At 47.2% G+C, this 19430-nt stretch overlaps 1 protein-coding gene across 3 annotated transcripts; it reads right to left on the minus strand.

Annotated features, from left to right (window-relative positions):
• Window positions 1-2620: 2620 nt before the first annotated feature.
• NFAM1 (NFAT activating protein with ITAM motif 1) lies at window positions 2621-16919 on the minus strand. Of its 3 annotated transcripts, none has more exons than XM_009556605.2 (6): window positions 16701-16919; window positions 14238-14576; window positions 13098-13207; window positions 10930-11031; window positions 6284-6370; window positions 2621-2901 (listed from the first exon to the last, which is right to left on the minus strand). In XM_009556605.2, the coding sequence occupies exons 1-6, from the start codon at window positions 16837-16839 to the stop codon at window positions 2842-2844; spliced, it is 837 nt and encodes a 278-aa protein (XP_009554900.2). In that variant the 5' UTR covers window positions 16840-16919; the 3' UTR covers window positions 2621-2841. The 3 variants fall into 3 exon arrangements, with proteins under 3 accessions (XP_009554900.2, XP_053912746.1, XP_053912747.1); XM_054056771.1 differs by having other exon boundaries at window positions 10930-11034; XM_054056772.1 differs by lacking the exons at window positions 2621-2901; window positions 6284-6370 and adding an exon at window positions 12586-12701.
• Between the last annotated feature and the right edge of the window lie 2511 nt (window positions 16920-19430).

Consider the following 19430-nt stretch of genomic DNA (forward strand, 5'->3'; position numbering starts at 1 on the left):
AGCTGTGTCCTTAGGGACATAGTTTTAAAGAGGAATCCATTCTCAACATTCAGGTTAAAGCAAAGCACGTAGAGTAAACACAAGCCAGTCATCACCTCTCGGCTTTGTGGAGCTGGGGGATCTGATCTTTAATTTCCCTTATTTTTTTTCCAATTGCTCAACACATAAAATTGAATTCCTTTCCTCTTGCTGATGCAACTCCTTTTCTACATCCATTCTCACAGGCTATGCAGCCAGGTAGGACAAAAAGACCACATGATTGCCTTTTTCCTGAACAAATCTCGGCTCCCGAGTAGCTGCAGCAGTATTATATCACTTATATTTCCTAGTCTCTGCTACTTGTGACTGATGGCATTTCCTCATACCTCCTCAGAAAACTCCATACAGTTTAAAAACACCCTTGCTCTCATAGTGTTCTGCTTTATACCTTTCTCTCTCACACACTCTGATGCGACTGCAGCTGCCCATGGTGCACAATGAGAAAGAAGTGATATTAGTTCGTAGCTACATAGGCTCCACACTTCCTTTTTCTCATGCAGCAGTCTTTTACCCTCACAGGGCCAACCCAAACCCCCAGATCCATTGACATCAACACAGCAGCTCCCCTGACTCTGGCAAGCTTTGGAGCACAGCCCAAATCCCCAGGCCTGCCCATGTTCCTTAGAAATGTATACACTTTCACTTAATTGATCAGAACCTGGTGCGATGCTTCCAGCACTTCAGCACTGACTGTTCTAGAATAGCCGTTTCTATTCCAAATGCCGTTCTTCCTCTCATGTTTCATTTTAAACAGCACCAGCTACATAATATATAGAATTGTTTATGCATAAATGTAAGAAACATACTACTTAAAAAGGTAACAGAAAGACAAGACAAATCAATTCACTGCAAAGTGAGATCCTTGCCAGGAAATTTCCAGTAGCACTTAGTATTTTTAGCTTTTGTAACATTTAAAAAGCAAAACACGGAAACTAAGAGGCATTGTTTTGCAAGTTCTCACTTTTCATCTAATCCACCAGCTTCTGCTGAATATTTTATTGCCATACTGCAACATATTTATAATTCATCTCATCATTACTTCAAATTTGTTAAGGAAAGGCATTGTTAGACCTGCATAAGCCTCTGTAAATTCTCCCTTGGACATAAATGTTTTCTGGACATCCTAGTGAACACTAAAATTTTATTCTTCAAAAATGTTTGTTTATAATTGTTGCAATTGCTTCACAAATGGAAAATGAGTCTAATAAGCCACACTGTCTATTCATGGCACTTTTGAAATGAATTCCTCAACACTGGGAAGAGAAAAAGCATTTTCCTGTGGTTAAAGAAAGTCCAAATTGCATGTTTGAAATCTCTTCTAATAAAAAGAGCAAAGCAATAAGCGGATTATCTCTTTAAACATAGTATAGGAAGGCTGGAGGCCCTGGAGACATTTTCCATAGCCTCTATCTCTGATGCATAGCAACATTATCTTCAACTAGAGAGGGTCCTATGACCCTGCAGCTCAGTTTTAATTTGATCTTCTTCTTTTCAGAGGCTTCTATGATTCCTCTCAAGTTATGCTGCATATTCTTATTTTGGGTTGGTTTTGTTTGGTTGTTATTTTGTTGTTGTTTTTTTAATCTGAGATAAAAAAACCCCGTTTTTTTGATCCACTGGTTTGATCATGTTTTATGGATATTTAACATAACCTCCTTCCCTGTCAAAAGTAGAATATGCATCAGCGCAAATGGTAGGCAAGTTCCAGCTGACAGGAAAGAGAAGTGCTTGGATGGAGAATTCACCTCTAGGGCCTCCCTCCAGTCATTCTAAGTTTCAGAACTGATCTATCTGGCGAAATAACGTGTGGGGTGGTGGAAAGGAGCCTTATGCCCTTGTTGGGAAACACAGGCCAGCTGAAACAAAGGCAAACCTATTGGTTTTGTTGGGGCAGAGGCAGCATGCTTGTTCCCACACACGCTCAAAATCCCAAGCGGTAACAATGCTCACTGCCAAGAAGAACAGGAAATTAGGAAGCTTGGCTTAAACTTCTCTGGCACCTGACTGGCTTGGCATACGCAGCCCCAGAAAGCCCCCAGTTCCCACGTCCTCGTTCCGCTTCCATGTTTAGGAAGGGGCACTGCCACTGAGACATGGTGCCAGGCAGAGATATTTTGTTTTCCTCTTCTCCATCTTTATCTCTGTTCATGCATCCGGTCCCCACCATATACTGCTGATATTGCTGAAGGGAAATCTTTTTCTTGGAGGCACTGATTTGAGTCGGCTGAGTATGGTCACAGCAGGCATCTGTGACTAGTTGATGGGATTAGCAGATTATGAGAAAGCATGTTTCACTGTGGGGTTCCTGAGAAAGGAAAAATGGGCAGGTGGATGCTTGGATCTCGGTTAAACTATGCATGAAGGCCTGATGGCCATGTCAGGAAAGCTGTAGGCATAGGATCAGATGGACTGCTGCAGGTCAGGATTGGAAGATCAAACCAGCAAGCAGTGAGGTCTCTGGATTTTCCTATCATTTACAGAGGATCAAGATTTAAGTATTTCAGCAGGCCAGCTCAGAGAAACCCGCGCAGATCACATCTGCACCATTTCTAAGATACATGTGAGTACTTGACAAAAACTGCTTTGCTGCAAAATAGCTTTGCTGCATCGATGCAGACTGAGCCCGGGTGGGATTTGGACAGATGCTTTCTCTTGTTAATGAAGGGCATTTCAGATGGAGGCAGGGGTTCACAAGCCCCTCGTGGCTGTGGCCTGAAGTCACTGTGGGTCTCTGCAGAGAACTGGGGATGTAAGAGAGCCATACAGGAAGATGTTTGGTCACATAGGGTCAGATTTTCCCTGTTAGATGTTCTCGTACAGTGTATCAGAGGATTCTTCTAGAGTTGCTTGCTTCTTAGGTGTCTGTAGAATGATGAAAAGGAGAAAAAAGAAATGGAGGAAAATTATTCCAAAGAAGATGAATTAATTCTTAATAAGCAGACACTGACGCTTATTCTGTTAGAAACGGTTATAAGTGATCCACCGAAACGGAAGCCAGTGGAGTGAGAAATGTTTCTCCACCAGAGATGAATGTGACTAATCCAGCCCAAAGGATAAAGACAGCTTCTTTGCTTGCCACTCTTCCCCCAAAAAGCTGTCAGAGGAAGGATGGGGGGAGGGAAAATTTGACTTGGTGAAAAATAAATCACTTTGGATTCTGTGAGGGAGGAATTCCCTGACCTCTTCAATCCTGTTTCTTCAACAGTTGAGTCTATTCCTCACAACTGTTCCTTGTGCAGACAAGGTGCTGACAGACTGATATTTTAAGCGCTGTGTGGCACAGGCCCGCTGTAAGCGAGGTTACACGGCAAGAAGCTGAAATGCCACTGGGTGAATGAAGGCCTACCTACACTAGCATTTTCTCTGTTGCCACCACCAAAGGGAAGCATTTTACAAAAGTGCTGAGCACAGGAACCACCAAAGCACCGGGGATTAACCCCTGGCTATCCAAGCCGGATGATAGTCCAGCATGACAGCCTGCAAATGCTCTCGTTTCAGGAGCTTGCTGCCCTGCTTTTCTTTACAGATCCCTCTTTATGACCAATATCCCCCAGCAAAGGCTGGCCTGGACCCTCTGAAGTAAAGTCAACAATCCCAGCTCCTACTCTTAGGGAAAACACCCTGTTACATTGTACTGCAGCCAGCTGGAGGATGAGTGTCTCGGGCCATCACAGCCCAGGATGACTGAGAAGGAAGGGAATCCTAGAATCCTAGAATAGTTTGGGTTGGAAGGGACCTTAAAGATCATCCAGTTCCAACCCCCCTGCCATGGGCAGGGACACTTCCCACTGGATCAGGCTGCTCAAAGTCTGCATCCAGCCTGGCCTTGAACAACTCCAGGGATGGGGCATCCACAGCTTCTCTGGGCAACCTGTGCCAGTGCCGCTCCATCTTCAGCATGAAGAAATACTTCCTTATGTCTAGTCTAAATCTGCCCCTCTACAGTTTATACCCATTGCCCCTCACCCAATCACTTTGTAAAAAGTCCTCCCCAGAACTCGCAATCAAGGTGCTTGCAACAGTGGTGGAAAGATCAGTCAGATTCTCCTGTGCAGAGATTGTGTAGCCCTGCCACTCATATTTCCCTTCTTTCTGACCGGCACAAAACTGAGGACAGTCGGTGGTGTCTGGTCTTGATGTGAGAGCTCATCCTATCCCCTTTCTTTGCTTTCCTCTCCTTTGTTTCTCCCATCTCTGCTTTGACCTTTACACTACCCTGACTGAGGCTACCAGCGCCAGAGCCACTCACACACAGACCCTCCTTTGCTCCTTTGTGCTTTGCTCCTGCTCTGTTTTACAGACCCACTGCCCACCACAGCAGTGATCAGGTGGCGTGGGTCACACACAAGGGATTCAGCGCTGCCTAGACGGCTCCACAGTAGGGAGAAACCCCGCATCACTGCATCTCATCTTCCAGACTGAATCATTTAGAAGGGGGCAGCTGATAAAGGTGTACAGAAGAATAAATAGGACAGGGAAGAGGGATCAGGATCTACTGTTCTCCCTATCCAACTAGCTCAGAGTGCAGCAAGAACAGAAAACCAGGGATTCTGTCTTTTCCAGTGCATATGACGGACTGGTGTATAAGACAGACTATATCATAGAACCGTTAGGTTGGAAAAGACCTTTGAGATCATCATCTCCAACCGTACCTGTCTACTACTGAATCATGTCCCCAAGCACCTCATCTACCTGCCTTTTAAACACCTCCAGGGATGGGGACTCTACCACCTCCCTGGGCAGCCCGTGGCGGTGCCTGATAACCCTTTCTGTGAAGAAATTTTCCCTAATGTCCAATCTAAACTTCCCCTGACACAGCTTAAGGCCATTCCCTCTTGTCCTATCACCTGTCATTTGGGAGAAGCTACCAACCTCCACCTCTCTGCAATCTCCTTTTAGGTAGTTATAGAGAGCAATAAGGTCTCCCCTCAGCTGCCTCTTCTCCAGGCTAAAGAACCCCGGTTCCCTCAGCCGCTCCTCCTAGGACTTCTTCTCCAACCCCTTCACCGGTTTGCACCTATCCTTTCCTTCAATAACCGGATACCTGTTTTTGCTACCTCCAGCCACTGTGGTGCCACAGCAGTAACTGCAAGATACAAGTGGCTTTGTGACCAGATTGTACAGCAAGTAGCTCAGACACAGAGGATTATAGACCACCTTTTTCTAAAATATGGGAGTTGTAAAAATGCCTCAGGCTCTAGAAAATACTATCCTTCATGAAACAGAGAGATGGTGCCAGCTGAAGCTGGTGCCATGCTCCATGCTGCATAGGCAACCTGGGGAACACTCCCCAACAGGACATCAGTGGGAGGAAGCAGGAGACATTTTCAGGAGCATTTTCTGATGTTAGAAGAGTGAATATATTTTTTAAGAAGATAAGAGTTCTGGAGGGGAAAAGAATGATGGAATTCTGAGGACAGGAAGGAAGTGTTCCCCGGGGTGCCTAGTGCCTTGCATCAGGCACACTGTGAAACAGCTGATGCCTGTGAAACAGCTGATGCCTTCCAAAGGCGGGGTAGAGGCGTATACAGGCCTCTGGTCTGCTTGATGTGGTCCCTCCAAAGTGATCTACATCTATATATTTCAAGTTCCAGCTCCTTTCACCACAATTCACTTCCTTGTTTCTAGCTCGTAACTGCCAGCCCAGCAAGAAGATCTGAGCCTGAAAGGTACCCATGCTACCTTTTCCTGAGCCCCAGAGCTGACAGAGACTGTATCAGCCCAGCCTTGGTTCAGACCACCTGACCTTCTGCTACCATGAAATGGCTCTTGGGCGCTTAATGCCAGTGAGAGCGAAGCTGTGTCCAGGGTCTGCCCCTGGATCTCAGATTCCTCTATGCTGAAGACTTCTCAGCTGCCCAAGTAACCTGGAAAAGGCAACAGTGGAGCTTGCACCTGGCCAGCTCTCCACGAACGTCCATCGTGCTCAGAGGGAGCAGTGATGTCTAACTGTTCAATGCCTTTCATCATATGTCGTAAGTCAAATAATCCACATGAAACCAGGACTGTCAGAACTGGTAGAGCTGCAGGAGTGAGGGTTCTGCCGGAAGAGGGAAGTCAGGCTACACGTGCAGCCCAGCTGGTGAGTGGATGCCACGTCCTGTTTTCTCCTTTTGGTGGGACTGGAAATGGGGAAAGAGCAGACACGCTTCTGACTGCTAGGGCCATCGCAGTCGGTGGGTTTTCTTTCCCCACATGCTCAGTGCACAAGGGAACTCTCCAAGAACAGAGCCCCAGTCCTTACCTTCCCTGGAGGACTCCTTCCCACTGACGGGATGTTTGTGTTGTTATCGAGGATAGAATAGACATCAACTTGCTGCGCATCCAGACTCTGCATGGGGCAAAGAAAAGGATTCAAATTAGGTTTAAGACAACTACTTGACCACTGTTTTTTTTTCCTCATCTTATGCCTGATGTTTTTAAGATTTCTGACCTGAACTCAGGCAAGAAGAAAAACCTTTTCACCTGGAATCTTTACTGTTTTATCATCTTCCTTTTGCAGGCTCCCAGAGACAGGCTTTTACCCTCTGCAAGTCAGTGGCAAAGAACGCCAATAACCCTGCCTTCCTTCCCTCCAAATTGTCTTAGAACTCAGAATAAAGACCCCTCTGCCACATGAAAGGGTATTGTGCAACATGGGGACCACAAATATCAGGCAGTGCTCTGCATTCCCGGGACTGTTTAGGTGCCTGACACCCACAAGCTCTTGCTTGTATTTATTCTGTGCACACAAAGGTGAGAAGAGGAGTGAGGCTGAAGGTCCTGAAGCTCTGAGAGTGTCAAAAATTGGAAGCCCTAAATCAGGCATGATTTCTATTTATTGTCTGGGTTTTTTTTCCAAGCCAGAACTCTCTTTTCATCTTAGAGTGAGCAAAGAAAAATAAAAAAAATCAATACACTCCCAGGCCTTCAAACATGTCTGTGGTCCCACACAGCTACGCAGAGAAACCCTACATGTGTATGCACCCGCTGGTCCCCCAGGTAATTGTGTCACAGGAGATGCATGTCAGTTTGAGTGATGTTCCAGATCTGCCTGAAGGATCAAACATAACAATCAGGAGGACTTTTCCATGTGTGTTTCAAGGATGACAGCAGGTTGCCAAGGTGTCTGTTTCTCTGGCAACAGGAAGATGGGAGGAGCTCCGGACGCAAGAGGGGCAGATGGTATTAGTGGAAAGACTGCAAAGGGAGCCAGATGCCCTGCAACACGTCAGGGAAGATGAGCAAAACATGGAAGCTTGGTTCTGGGGATGCCAATCACCTGAACCCCCATAATTTCATCTGGAGTTGCAAATGCTCAGCACCTTTTGGTATCATGGCTGTAGGACAGTGCATTGAACAGGACCAGATGATAGAGGAACAGTATTTGGGAGCAGAGCTTTGAACAAACAGCCACTCAGACAGGAGGGGGACGCAGTAAATGGAACACCACACAGCTCTCCCTTTCCCATTTCTCCTCTGGGAACAGTCAAACTATTTCACCTGTCTGCTTCCTAGTCCCAACAACCCACTTGCCTACACAGACACATTCCCAACTATTCATATGTGCACATGCATACACAGAAAATCCCATTTCCCCATCCTTATTTTCCATTCTCTTTGTGATGCTCACAGTGAGGACTTCTTCTCACATGCTGCATTCCCAACAGCCTGGCTCCGTGTCCCCTTGGTGGGACAAGCAACCTCGTTTACTGCTCCAGTCTGAAGCCACTAGCAATAAAGAAGGATCTTTCTGGTGTTAAATGTCTAAAAAAGATTCCCTACCTCCATAAGCCCTCTTCCCATGGGGTTGTTGACAAGGTTTGCCCTTTGCTGGACAGTTGGAAAGCTGGTGTCTCCAACCACCATTTGCAAATTAATTACTTTTACTTGGTCACTGACCACCTGCTACTGTCACAGTGGAGGCACACATGCTTCTCTCCCCTCCCCTCTGGCAGATGCCTTCCCATCCCTGAGCAGCCTCCTTGTCTCCCTCACACCAGGAAAAGCTCCTGTGCTCTGGAACCCGCCTGCACTGCAGGAGTTCTGGTTTCGTGCTCAAAAAAGCTTGTTTGAAATGTAAAGCAGATGAAGCGAGTCCCTTGGATTGTTATTTCCAAGCTGCTCATTAACTAGGCAGCTAAGCTGGAAGACAGAGGAAAATACAGGTTTGGGTCTGGGCAGTGCAGTGCAGCAGAGCTGCTCTACAGCTGCAGGAGGACAATGAGGTCTAGGAACACCTGGCAGTGTGGTGGGAACAAAGTGGGTGCCCAGCTGCCCCCTTAATACAGGGGCCTTTTGCTGCTTGCTGCTGTCCTCAGGGATCACAAGGTAAATGGTGGCACCTGGGAGAGCCATTGGGGAAGCAAGTGCTAGTGGGGAAGGCATTTGCTCCTTGGGATATTCAGCAGGATGGCTTTGCAGAAGCCTAGGTCTGCTAGGACCCTTCTCACACCAGAGGTGAGTCTCGCTGCTGTGTAGGATAACACAGAGCATTTAATGAGCTGTGCCAGCCAGTTCCAAGCCCTTACTTCAATGTTCAGTACTGCCTCCTATTGCTCCCGCTCCCAGCTCCAGGCCTGCAAGGACACTGTGGTTCCCTGAACTCTGTGCTTTCCACCACAGATAGCACATCTGGTACATGCTGACCTCCTTCTTTATCTCATCACTTGGAGTTACTCCTCTCTTGTCCTTCCCTTTTCCTTGCTTTGGCTTACCCCAGTGCTGACCACAGATTTCTGCCCTCCCCACAAATTAAGCACTAAATGTTCAACATCCAATTTAACACCAAGAGGTTTTCACAACCCACTTAATTTCAAATACAGTTTTCAGGACTGGGTTTACACCATGCAGAGTTCCAAAAAAATTGAACAACAGGGCAGCAGAGTCATCTTTCAAAGGAAATAACATTTGCTGACTTTCTACTCTCCTGCCCTGTCCTGAGGGCCCATCCAACGCAGGGTCTCGATCCCAGGGCTCTCACCCTCTCTCTTCCATTTACTTCTCCTCAACCGCTTTCAGCCCCGTGCTCCTCCCTCCTTGCCTCGCAGCCCTGCTTTCCCCACGTGCGGTGTCTGCTCTGCGTTGGGAGTTGCTGCTTCATGCCTGAATGAGTCACCCTGCAGCAGCTGCTCCACAATAAAGTACCCTCCAGTGGGCAGGCTGGTACCCTCGGCACACAGGAGATGGTCAGAGGTTGCTTGCGGCTCTGCCAAAGAGCCACCTGCCCTGCACAAGGGGCTGGCCAAGAGCCCCGTGCAGCTGGCGTGTGGTGAAAAGCCTTCAGGGGAAGGATGCCTTAGCCAGGTCCATAGGGCTCCTGCAAGCACAGGGGCTCAGCCAGCTCCAGGGACTGCCTGTGCCTAAGGCTGGCTCTTCTGGCTTGCTGTATTAGCCTTAGTGGGGCCTCCTGAACAGAACAACATGATGAAACATGTAATTAAGATGGAGCTAAGGATGCATGACGAGGCTGACTGAGCGAGAAATGGATTTGATTTTTTTTTTTTTTTTTTGGTCTCCTTGCAGAAATCATCCACTTCAGCAGGAAACCACCCGTTTGGGTTTTTATAAGCCTGAATTAAAAAGAAATTACTTGATACAATTGAAAAGGTTTATAACCTGCAACCTCCTTTACCCAAAGCAATGTTTTTTTGCCCAGAATAAACGTATCACACACAATATATACTGCTTTGTTTTGAACTTCAGCTCCAAAAATGAGAGTGCCACAAAATGGTGCCATCCCATCTGTGAAGTAAGAATGAGAAGGGAGCAGGCCAATCCTCTTTTTAGTATCTGGGCTCTAATATGTCTCCTGCCGCCTTGGTAGAGCTTTGCTCCTCTCTGTTGTACATTCTCCAGAGTTTCATTTTGTTTAGTTTAAATGATTAATGCAGCAGAGCTTACAGGTTTTCCTCAGAGACACTTTTCCAGCCCTTACAGGCCTTGCCGTCAGAAAGGTTTCCTAACATTCAGGCAACATCCTTCTCTACTCACTTTCATTTTATTCCTCCTTGTCTTTCCCACAGATCATAGGGTAGAAAAAACAAACCCTTCCTTTCTGAGCGGAACAGCCCTTCCATGGGAGTAAAAGGAGAAAAGGAATCAATTTTAAATGGATCTGGATGGGTTGTAAATGGGATTAGAGGTCATAGTCACTCGAAGTAGCTGGGGTCTGGGCCTGACGTTTCAGGAGAGCCACTCCAATCCTATCACCTATGATGCTGCCATTACTGGGCTCAGTGAGTGGGAGCAGTAGGTGTTCCCCAGTTTGGGAAATGGAAAAAGGACATCCTGTGCAATGAAAAGAGAAATGTTCTGAAAAAGAGATTCCCTTCACTTTCTTCCTGCCCATTTTCCCCCGAGAGCAAGTCAGTCTGCTCAGGACTGCGGTGGTCCGTGACACTGACAGCAGTGAAGGTGTCACAGCAGGAGCTCTAAACAGCTGAGATTGTTGTGCACTTCTCTCGTCTCCTTTCCCAAGCCATCATTCTCCAGCTGAGGTGGATATCTCCTTGACACGTTTTACAGTACAAAGTAGGGCTGAGATCCCCTCTTCTTTCCTGACTTCTGGAGACCCTGCTACCTCTACCATCAAGAACCCTCACTGGCCCCACTTACTCTCTACTCTGTGCTGCCACACCGCTGGCAGAGGTGCAGCAGGGCATGGTGCAAGGCTTTGGCACTGGGGAAGTGAGAGCGGGACCAGGATGGAGACACACAACGTGCACAGTCCAGGGAGGAGCTAAGGAGCGCAGAGCACAGGAGCAAGGTCACCCATACCAGGCTGATACACAGGTATTGCTTATGTTTCACATAGTGAGACTGGTGTTGTCTACACCTTGGCAGGGCAGGGAAAGGAAGGGTTGTACCATGATGCAGACAGAAGAGATGGAGGGTGATTCTGGTACTCACATCATAGACAGGAGGTGGTGATGGTGGTGGGTTGGCTGAAGGGGGCTGCACTTCCACCTTCTGTCTCAGGATATTTAGCTGGTTCCTTGTAGGGCACAGCACCTGCTGAGGACAAGACACCAAATGACACATTTGGAGGAAACATCATCTCCCTGAAAATGAACACCAATGTTGTGTCAAAGCCAGATGCTCTCACCCCCCTGAGTGCTCCCACAGCAAAGTGCTGGCACGCTCTGCACAACGCAGGCCACACCACAGGGTAATATGGAGGAATCTGATGGCTTACAGTGGAGCAGTGGAAAGAAGAATTGGGCTCCAGGCATACACAGAAATCACTTGCACCACTGAAACTTAGCTGGACAGCATTTAATAGCACACAGCAGAGCTGGAGGACAGGGAGTAAAACAGGGCCCTGTTCAAAGTGTGTGGGGAAATTTCAGAGAGGAAAAACACAGTGACTTTTGTCAGGACTTTTCTGGGAAGCTTTTGCTAATAGGTAGAGTCTAGACAAGAGCACCAGATGACCATTAATGATTACATACAGTCAGTGGTACACTAATGTGTAAGTCCAGCATGGAGTTGAAGGAAGAAGGTCTCTTCCTCTGAAATATTTCTTGCATCTGATGAGTTCTTGAACGTGCCCCACTCACACACAGATAAGGGTGAGTCCTGCTCAGCAAGCAAGAGAAGAGACAGAAAAGGCAGAAGGCTTTGCTAAGATCTCTGTTCTAATTCAGAAAGAAGTGGGATGATTATATTCACATCACATGAAAACGATGAACTGCTTTCCAGTCCATTAGTAACTAAGGAGGATGCTAAATAGCTTCTCTTAAAGATAAACATTTTTAAACCAGCAGGTCTGAGCAAGCTGTGGTGAGAAATATGGGCTGTGTTCTGCAGGAGGGCAAATGTAATAACTGCACAATCTCTTCAGGTCCCAAGGAGAGCCTGTAGGTCCGAGACTTCCTGGCGCACCTCAAAACCTAGAGGTGCCAATCAGCAAGTCGTGACAATGCCTCCCTCCTCATCCCCATGGAGACACTGTCTAGGCAAGCAGAGATGGGGGTTGTCTCCAGCCCAGTCACTGTGCCGCTTACACTCCTTCCCCCCTCCATCAGACTGCCTGCGAGGCAAGTCTCACGAGATTAGCAGGTCTGCCAACTGCTGCCATTCTCTTCTCAGGCTCATGATCTCTGACTGCGTGTGCTGAAGCCTGATGCTCCTTGGAGTCACAGGACTGTACCAGTAGCACACAGCATCCACACAGCAATGCGTGCGGAGAGGCTGCGGTCATGGTGGCAGAGAGCAGGTTGAAAAGTAAGTACAGGGGATGCTCTACCTAGCATAAAACAATCCCCAAATTACATTCTAAAAAGACAACAGGTTTTTTTAAAGCCAGCTGTGAGATCTCTGGAAGAATGCAGAGGATGCTGTTATGAATGCCTGAGAGTGGCAGTAATAGGAGCAGTAGGTTTTTCCCAAACAACAGGGATTCCAGTATCACAACTCTGGATTTTTTTCTGCAGAATCCCTGTCTCATTCAGATCTTTTGGCCCTACTTTTGGCTTTTCTTCTCCTGCTCTCTACACCCTTTCTTTCCTACTCCTGGCTTCCCCTTTGCCCTCAGCTGCTGTCTCCCAGCTTCTATTTCCTTACCGAGCTGGTCCCAACCTGAGCCACTGGTCTGCTCACCCGAGGGGCCCTCTCAGTCCAATCTCAACATCCTCCGCCAAGCTCCAGTGCTTTCTCCCTCCAGATTCCAGACAACTGAGCTGCCAAATTGACAAGAGTCATGACTGAGCACGCACAAACTGCAGTTTCCCAAAGACCCATCACTAGGCTACGTCTCCTTGAATATTCTCAGGGCCAGCATGCTGCTAGTGTGACTTCTTGCCCTATGTCAGATCCTCGCTCCACAGCAGAGCATGCCGAAGTCAAAATTATTATCAAAAATTTTTTAATGGGCAAATCAATGACTTGTTTTGTCTTTCCTCTAATCTTTTTTCTCAGAAAGACTGAACTTAAAAAAAGAAAATAAATCTAGGGCAGACACCCAGCATGGAAAATTTCAGCATGGGGACTTTCAATCCAGCCAAGTTAAAAGAAAATGAAATGAATTCCTAGAATGGGTAGTGTCAAGTATTGCATTTTATTTGCTTATAACTTGCCTTTCTTTTCCACAGAAGCAGAGCTGTTGCGGTCATGCTCAATGCAGCAAGAAGAACAGTAAAGGTAATCAGGGTTCCCCACCCAGAAGAGGTCTCTACATACCCTGTACCTATAAAAAAGAAAGCAAAAGATTCACAGTGTGAGTGGAAGCTACAATACGGCTTCGTTTTTAACCCTGGAAAGAGCCTTGAGTGAGCTAATATGCAGAAGCAGTGCAGAATACAGTGGCACAGACACACATGCCCTTCAAAACCTCGTCTGACTGAACAGAGCGCAGGGTGCAGCTGAAGAATCATGCAAAAGAGACAGGGTATAAGCAGCTGCACTTATGTAGATTAGACTGAGGTGACATAACTATGAATGTCAAGAAGGGTGGTAGGTAGAGGCTGGCAAAGGTCTTCAGTGGTAGGGACAGAAAGATGGGTGGTGTAAAGCACACAGACCACACAAGCTAGCAGGGTGCTTACTGCAAGCACTCTGAGCAGTGGAGCAAAGCACTTTCACCATGGCTCTTTGCATTTACACTTTCTAAGAAGTTTTTCATTTCCAGTAACGCAAGTCAGTCAGCAACATGCACATTCTTATCACTTTTCTATAACATTCCTCTTATCGTGACATGAAGCTCTCCCTTGCTTTTCAGTCTGTGCATTAATGGGACAACCAACCCACATGGAAAAGGGAGAGGGATTGCAGTGATCCCCTAACCTGTTTGTGAGCCCCCAATGGTGATCTGTACATCTGACTACAGCGAGCACCCTAACCACTACCCTTGTGTTGAGCCACCTGTCACACTGCTAAAGGCCAAACCGTGCTGTCTCCTGAACACTGACACCTAAAAGCACCCTCTGACCTAGCGCCCAGGCTCTCTGGTTAGACCCTGCCTTTAAGCCTGCTGATCCCAGGAGGCTGCAGTAGGTCAGGTATAAATTACTGCTTCTTTGTGTCCCGGCCTGTGCATTGGGAACAGCAGCACAGGTCAACCATGTAAAACACATCCAACTCTGATGGCATTAAGTATTATTCCCACCTGACTTCTTAGCATGTTTGGGTGGAGGAAAAGAAAAGCAAAGACCATTTTTTCATAACCATATCCAGCTGATTTTCATCTGCCTCCCCTTTCTTTCTGGTTGTTCACTTACCTCTAGCAAGGACAAACACTCCCTTTCCCATTTTCTGGATGCTGTTCCATTTGACCGTGCAGTAGTATGTGCCAGTAGAAGAGGTGTCATGAAGTGGTGTGACTCTGTAGTCGTAAGATATGGTGGCAGTGCGATTCTCTTTTCCAGAAGGGACGGCTACATTTTCTGACCTGCTATAGATGGATGTATTCTGGCCTCGTGAATTAACCCAGTAATAGAAGATTGAAAATGTGGTGTATTTTGGCATGTAAGGGAAGATTACTTGACATGGGATGGATATTCCTTCCTTGAGCAGCGCGATCTGGATAGGAGGTTTCTGCTGTACGTCGACACTTCCCCCTGTAAGGGTAACAAGTGTTAGCAGCCACCTAACATTACTTTAAGTCAGGAGATGACTGCCGCCCCAGAGACAGGATCACATGGTGATCCATACATCAGGAATCACGCCTGCAGCACACAGCGCCGTCCCTTGTGAGTGGGGGAGTGTGAGTGATTCAGAACACATGCCCTGTGTGATCTGCCACGTCTCTGAGGTAATTGCTGTGTGATTTGTGATAGCCTGTTGCATTCAGAGGCTTCCCCTTTTCCCTTGTGAGCTTCTCTGTACAACGCCAGCACGCAGAATGACGGGAAATGAAGTGGGCAGTGAACTGCTCTTGGAGTGGTGTAAGACTATTTACAGCTGATGAATAGAAAGCAATTTTCCAAAACAAACACTAGCTGGACATCTCCCACAACTCCCAAGTTACAAACCTCTGCTTGGGCATCTACACGTGGCCATGTGATGACTCTGTGTCAGTGACCGTGCTGTACGCAAGCAGGTGCTGGTGGTGGGGCTGTGTTTCTGAAGCATGAGCAAGGAAGGAAATTGCATATTCTGTAGGGGGGACAGCACCAGGGCCATGACAAATAAGACACAGCTTAATCACTCCAAACTTTTGCTGCTGTGTATGGGCAGCATTCGATTCTAGATAGGGGAACTATCTGCAGAAGACTGCAGATCTTACGTATCTATACGTGACAGCGTCTTAGGTGGGGAGATGGGAGATTTTGCCCTTCATTGTGCTTCCTCCTTACACAGACAGGGCTGCTTGAAGTCATCTGTCACTGCAATTCAGTAGACAATGATGATGGGAGTTACAAGAGAGGATGAATAAGCACAGATGGGGAACTGCACTATAGTTGGCTCCCTGTTTGGTTTAATAAAATATTTAAAAAGCGAAGAGTGAGCCACGGGCTGGTAAGGAGCCTGGGGTACAGGACCTCTTTGGCTTGCTTGCCGGATCTGTGTTCAACATTAGACAGTCTCTGTATCTACTTGTTTGGCAGCTGACATAACGCCACATATAAAGGAACTTAAGAGGCGGCCCCTGCAAACCATTGTTGCCGTTAAAAAAGGGAACTGGAAACTTATACATGAGTCTTCTTTAAAAATGAAGGCTTCTTTCAGAGACATGAAAATAGAAAGGGTAAAAAAAGCAGAGAGAGAAAGCAGGGGATGGGCAAGCTTTTCCATTCATGCTTTTGATGGGATTCCCTGGGGCTCTGCATCTATGAACATGCTCATAACAAGGCATTAAAGCTGTCCCAGAGCACAGCCAGGCTTGCTTTCCTGTCATCATGCACTAACGCTGCATCGCAACAGCAGCATCACCTCTGCACAGCGGGACTCGGCATCGGAAAAGGCAACTCAGACTTAGCGCTGCTGAATGCTGAACACTGAGGAAGCATTGGGGAAGGAGGGCAATAAGGGAGGGGGGAGCACGGCTGATGTCCAGAAAGTACTGCTGGGAAGCAACATCTGTTAAGGAAAATCCTCTGCAGATGACACAGCCACCAACAATTGCCCGAGAGTAAAGAAGAGCTTAGGTTACATGACTAGAAAAGGGTTTCTAGCTGTAAAAGCAGCTGAGATACAGTACAGTCCTAAGGGATGCTCTCCTTTATTGTGAGTGGACGATCCTGTGTACGCTAGATACAAATATTATGGAAAGAAGGCAACAGAAAATCCTGCAGACACTGCGGGAGTGATAACCCGAGCAGTCTCTTCTGGGCCTTATTTTCTAAAATCATTCATCATTCATCATCCTTCTCCTCATCTCTATCCAGCAGAACACACATGAATATAGTTTTCTATACAAGACATGGCTAAGCACAGCTGTAACAAAACAGAGGAAAGATCCATCTCCTTACAGTATCCCAGGAGCCATTAGCTTGAGAAGAACATGCCAGGGAAAAAGCCAAACCATTTTATTTAGGTTATCTAACCCCTCTCCCATGTTCCCCCTTTTTTGAGGATTCTCTCTCTCAGCTTTGAAATGCTTAAAAGACAGAAATAGCAGCAGCGTGCAAATTCCTAGAGGGGATCTCTGGAAATTAGCGAAAGATAGCAGCTGGAAATGCTCTAATATGAACAAACGTGAGAGTAAACAAAAGGAAAAGAAAAAAATGGGGTTTTTTTACCTCCACACTGAAGCAACCAAAGAAACAGAAAGATGATTTTTAGATTAGTGACCATCATGGGGGTCAAGGGCTGTAGGAAAGCAACCAGACGCGAAGATCCAAAAGGCAAAAGAGATGTGGTTTTGTCAGGTATTTCCATTCCCAGGCAGCTATGCTTGATCCCCTCCTGTTTGCAAAGAGATGGGCAGGATGGACACACACTGCTTTTGGCAAGCTGCTCCTGGCAGATATAGGCTCTTCTGCTTTTCAGTTAAACTCCTCCCCACATGGGGGTTCCTGTCTCCACACTATTACGATGGTGTTACACCTACCAGCGGGTGTCCAAAGGTCAGACCATAAGCTCTTTACCGCATGGAGCTTTGTCTGCCAATGACTGTAAAATATCACAACCACTGGAGCACCTCTGCTATGAGGACAGGCTGAGAGGGTTGAGGTTGTTCAGCCTGGAGAAGAGAAGGCTCCTGGGAGACCTTATAGCGACCTTCCAGTACCTGAAGGAGCTACAGGAAAGCTGGAGAGGGACTTTTTACAAGGGCATGGAGTGATAGGATGAGGGGGAATGGCTACAAATTGGAAGGGGGAAGATTTAGATTAGACATTAGGAAGAAATTCTTCACGATGAGGGTGATGAGCACTGGCACAGGTTGCCCGGGGAGCTGTCGGTGTCCCATCCCTGGAGGTTTTCAAGGCCATGTTGGATGGGGCCTTGAGCAGCCTGGTCTGGTAGGAGGTGTCCCTGGCCATGGCAGGGGGGTTGGAATTGGATAGGCTTTAAGGTCCCTTCCAACACAAACCATCCTATGATTCTATGATTTAAAGCAAACTTTGTCACCCGCCACAGTGACTGAAGCCCCATGTTGGAACATGGGAAAAAAAGTGCTTTGACTGACGCCATTTGAGATGAATGCAGTCAAATTCAGGGAAGATTCAACTGACTCTGAAGCAACGGACGAGCTTAAAATTGGCAGAGTGGGATTTTTTACCATAATTTTGCAAGGATTTGTTTACACCACTGTTTTGGAACAGCCATTTTCAATTATCACACTGCATGGACCATTAAGGTTTTGGAATAAGGGCACCTTACTTCAAATTGTCTTAACCGGGTGCTTTTTTCACATGGGCAAGCTGCTGAGCAGTGCCTGAGGGTGCAGGTTCAGGGCAGAGCAGCACTGTCAAACTCCTTTATGTGTAACCTCAAGCGTGGGATCACCTAATTTGCCTTCAACATGGAAAACAAGTACCCCCATCAGCAGTCACTACAGAGACATGGCTCCACTGTACTCCTGAGTGCACAAAACTTACCTCCACAGCCAACACCTCCACTAGGTCACTTCGGAGGAAGGCACTCCTATTCCAGGAGTAAGAGAAACACAGCAAACTCATCTCTAACAGCTGGGATGTTTCAGATCTACGCAATGCTGGCTATGAATCAGCTTCGCAATGCAGGCAAACTTTAAGAAATCTATTGCATGGAATCTAAGGAGAGCCCTTTGAAAAAGAAAACCCTCTTTTTGTGGGTGGATCCTGCCGCCTATACTCACGAAGAGTCTTTGATTTAAACGAAAGCTTGTTTTTAGCTAAGACATCTGCAATGCAACAGCTGAGCAGCATCTGACTCACCACCCTCCCCCCCCCCTTCCCGATGTCTGAGATGTCTTCACTTCTCTCTAGGCAGCTTCCTCCTTTCATGCTTCTTGTGAGACCTTTGCACTGTCCACAGGGAAGCGCTTCGCTGCAGTTTCAAGGGTGTCTGCTCACATAGGGTGCTGGGCTGTGGAGACAGATTGGAGATAGCCGTGTAGGGCCATCTAAGAAGGTAGATCAGCTTGTAAACCGTGTGTCATCAAAATCACTGTCAGTCATTTTGTCCATCCAGAATTTGTAGGAGTAAGGTTTGCTCCAATGCAACCTTTGGTTTACAGCATTTTTCTCCCTATTTGTCTCGGGACAGATCCTGAGGAAGAGGGGGTTCTAACCCAGGGAAGCAACATGCAGCTGCAACTGCTGCAGCCTCCAGAGCCCAGAGACAGCTCTGATACCTTCCTGAGAGCCCTGACAGATGGGAAGAGGAGCAAGTAGCTTTGTGAAGCTCTGCAAGACTGGTGCAGCAGCTGCACTCCTCCAGGGAAGGTTTAGCTCAGATTAGCCAAAACCAACTCTTCTCCCCAAGACACACTGACATGAGCTGCACGGGGTTGGTCTCAGCTGGAAATCGCTCTTCGCAGGTCTTAATGCTGAGCAGCGAGGACAATCAAGAGTGGTAACAAGACACTTGGGGCCCAGTTGGTGTTTCAGATATGTAGGCACAGATCAGGCAGCTGTGGCTCTGAGGGGCTGTAGGGTTAGAACGGTGCTCAGCAGCATTTCTCAGGCCTGAATGGCATATCTAGGTAGCTGGGACAGGGAGGGAGAAGGGGCCAGGAACTTACTACCCTCCTGTGGAAGAGCTCTGCTGAAGAGTGAGGGCTTCCTCAGCTCTTATATCATGCTTATCCGCATGGTAGCATGCAGCTTTGCAGTTTCCAGCATTGATGTATTTCCAGAGGACAGAACATGCTGCTCCTGTCAGTGATGTGTTTTAACTGTTATCAGCACTTATCTGCTTCAGGAATTCAGAGCGATAAGTGGATTAAGTGCGGTAGGTTTGTAGGGCTGCTAGGTCAACATCCTCCTTCCATCCTTTCCCTTCTCTTCCTACAAACAGCCCTGTTGCCACTCTAAATGCCAAGT

The sequence above is a fragment of the Cuculus canorus genome, chromosome 1 (assembly GCF_017976375.1).
Source record: "Cuculus canorus isolate bCucCan1 chromosome 1, bCucCan1.pri, whole genome shotgun sequence".
Taxonomy (NCBI): Eukaryota; Metazoa; Chordata; class Aves; order Cuculiformes; family Cuculidae; genus Cuculus; species Cuculus canorus.

Bases quoted from the DNA above. Each gene is read 5' to 3' on its own strand.
- NFAM1 (XM_054056771.1), bottom strand. From the start codon at position 16,839: ATGGAAATACCTGACAAAACCACATCTCTTTTGCCTTTTGGATCTTCG. The intron at 14,577-16,700 runs GTAAAAAAACCC...TTACCCTTACAG, and splicing joins TTGGTTGCTTCAGTGTGGAG to GGGGAAGTGTCGACGTACAG. The intron at 6,371-10,929 runs GTGAGTACCAGA...TGCCCCATGCAG, and splicing joins CACCACCTCCTGTCTATGAT to AGTCTGGATGCGCAGCAAGT.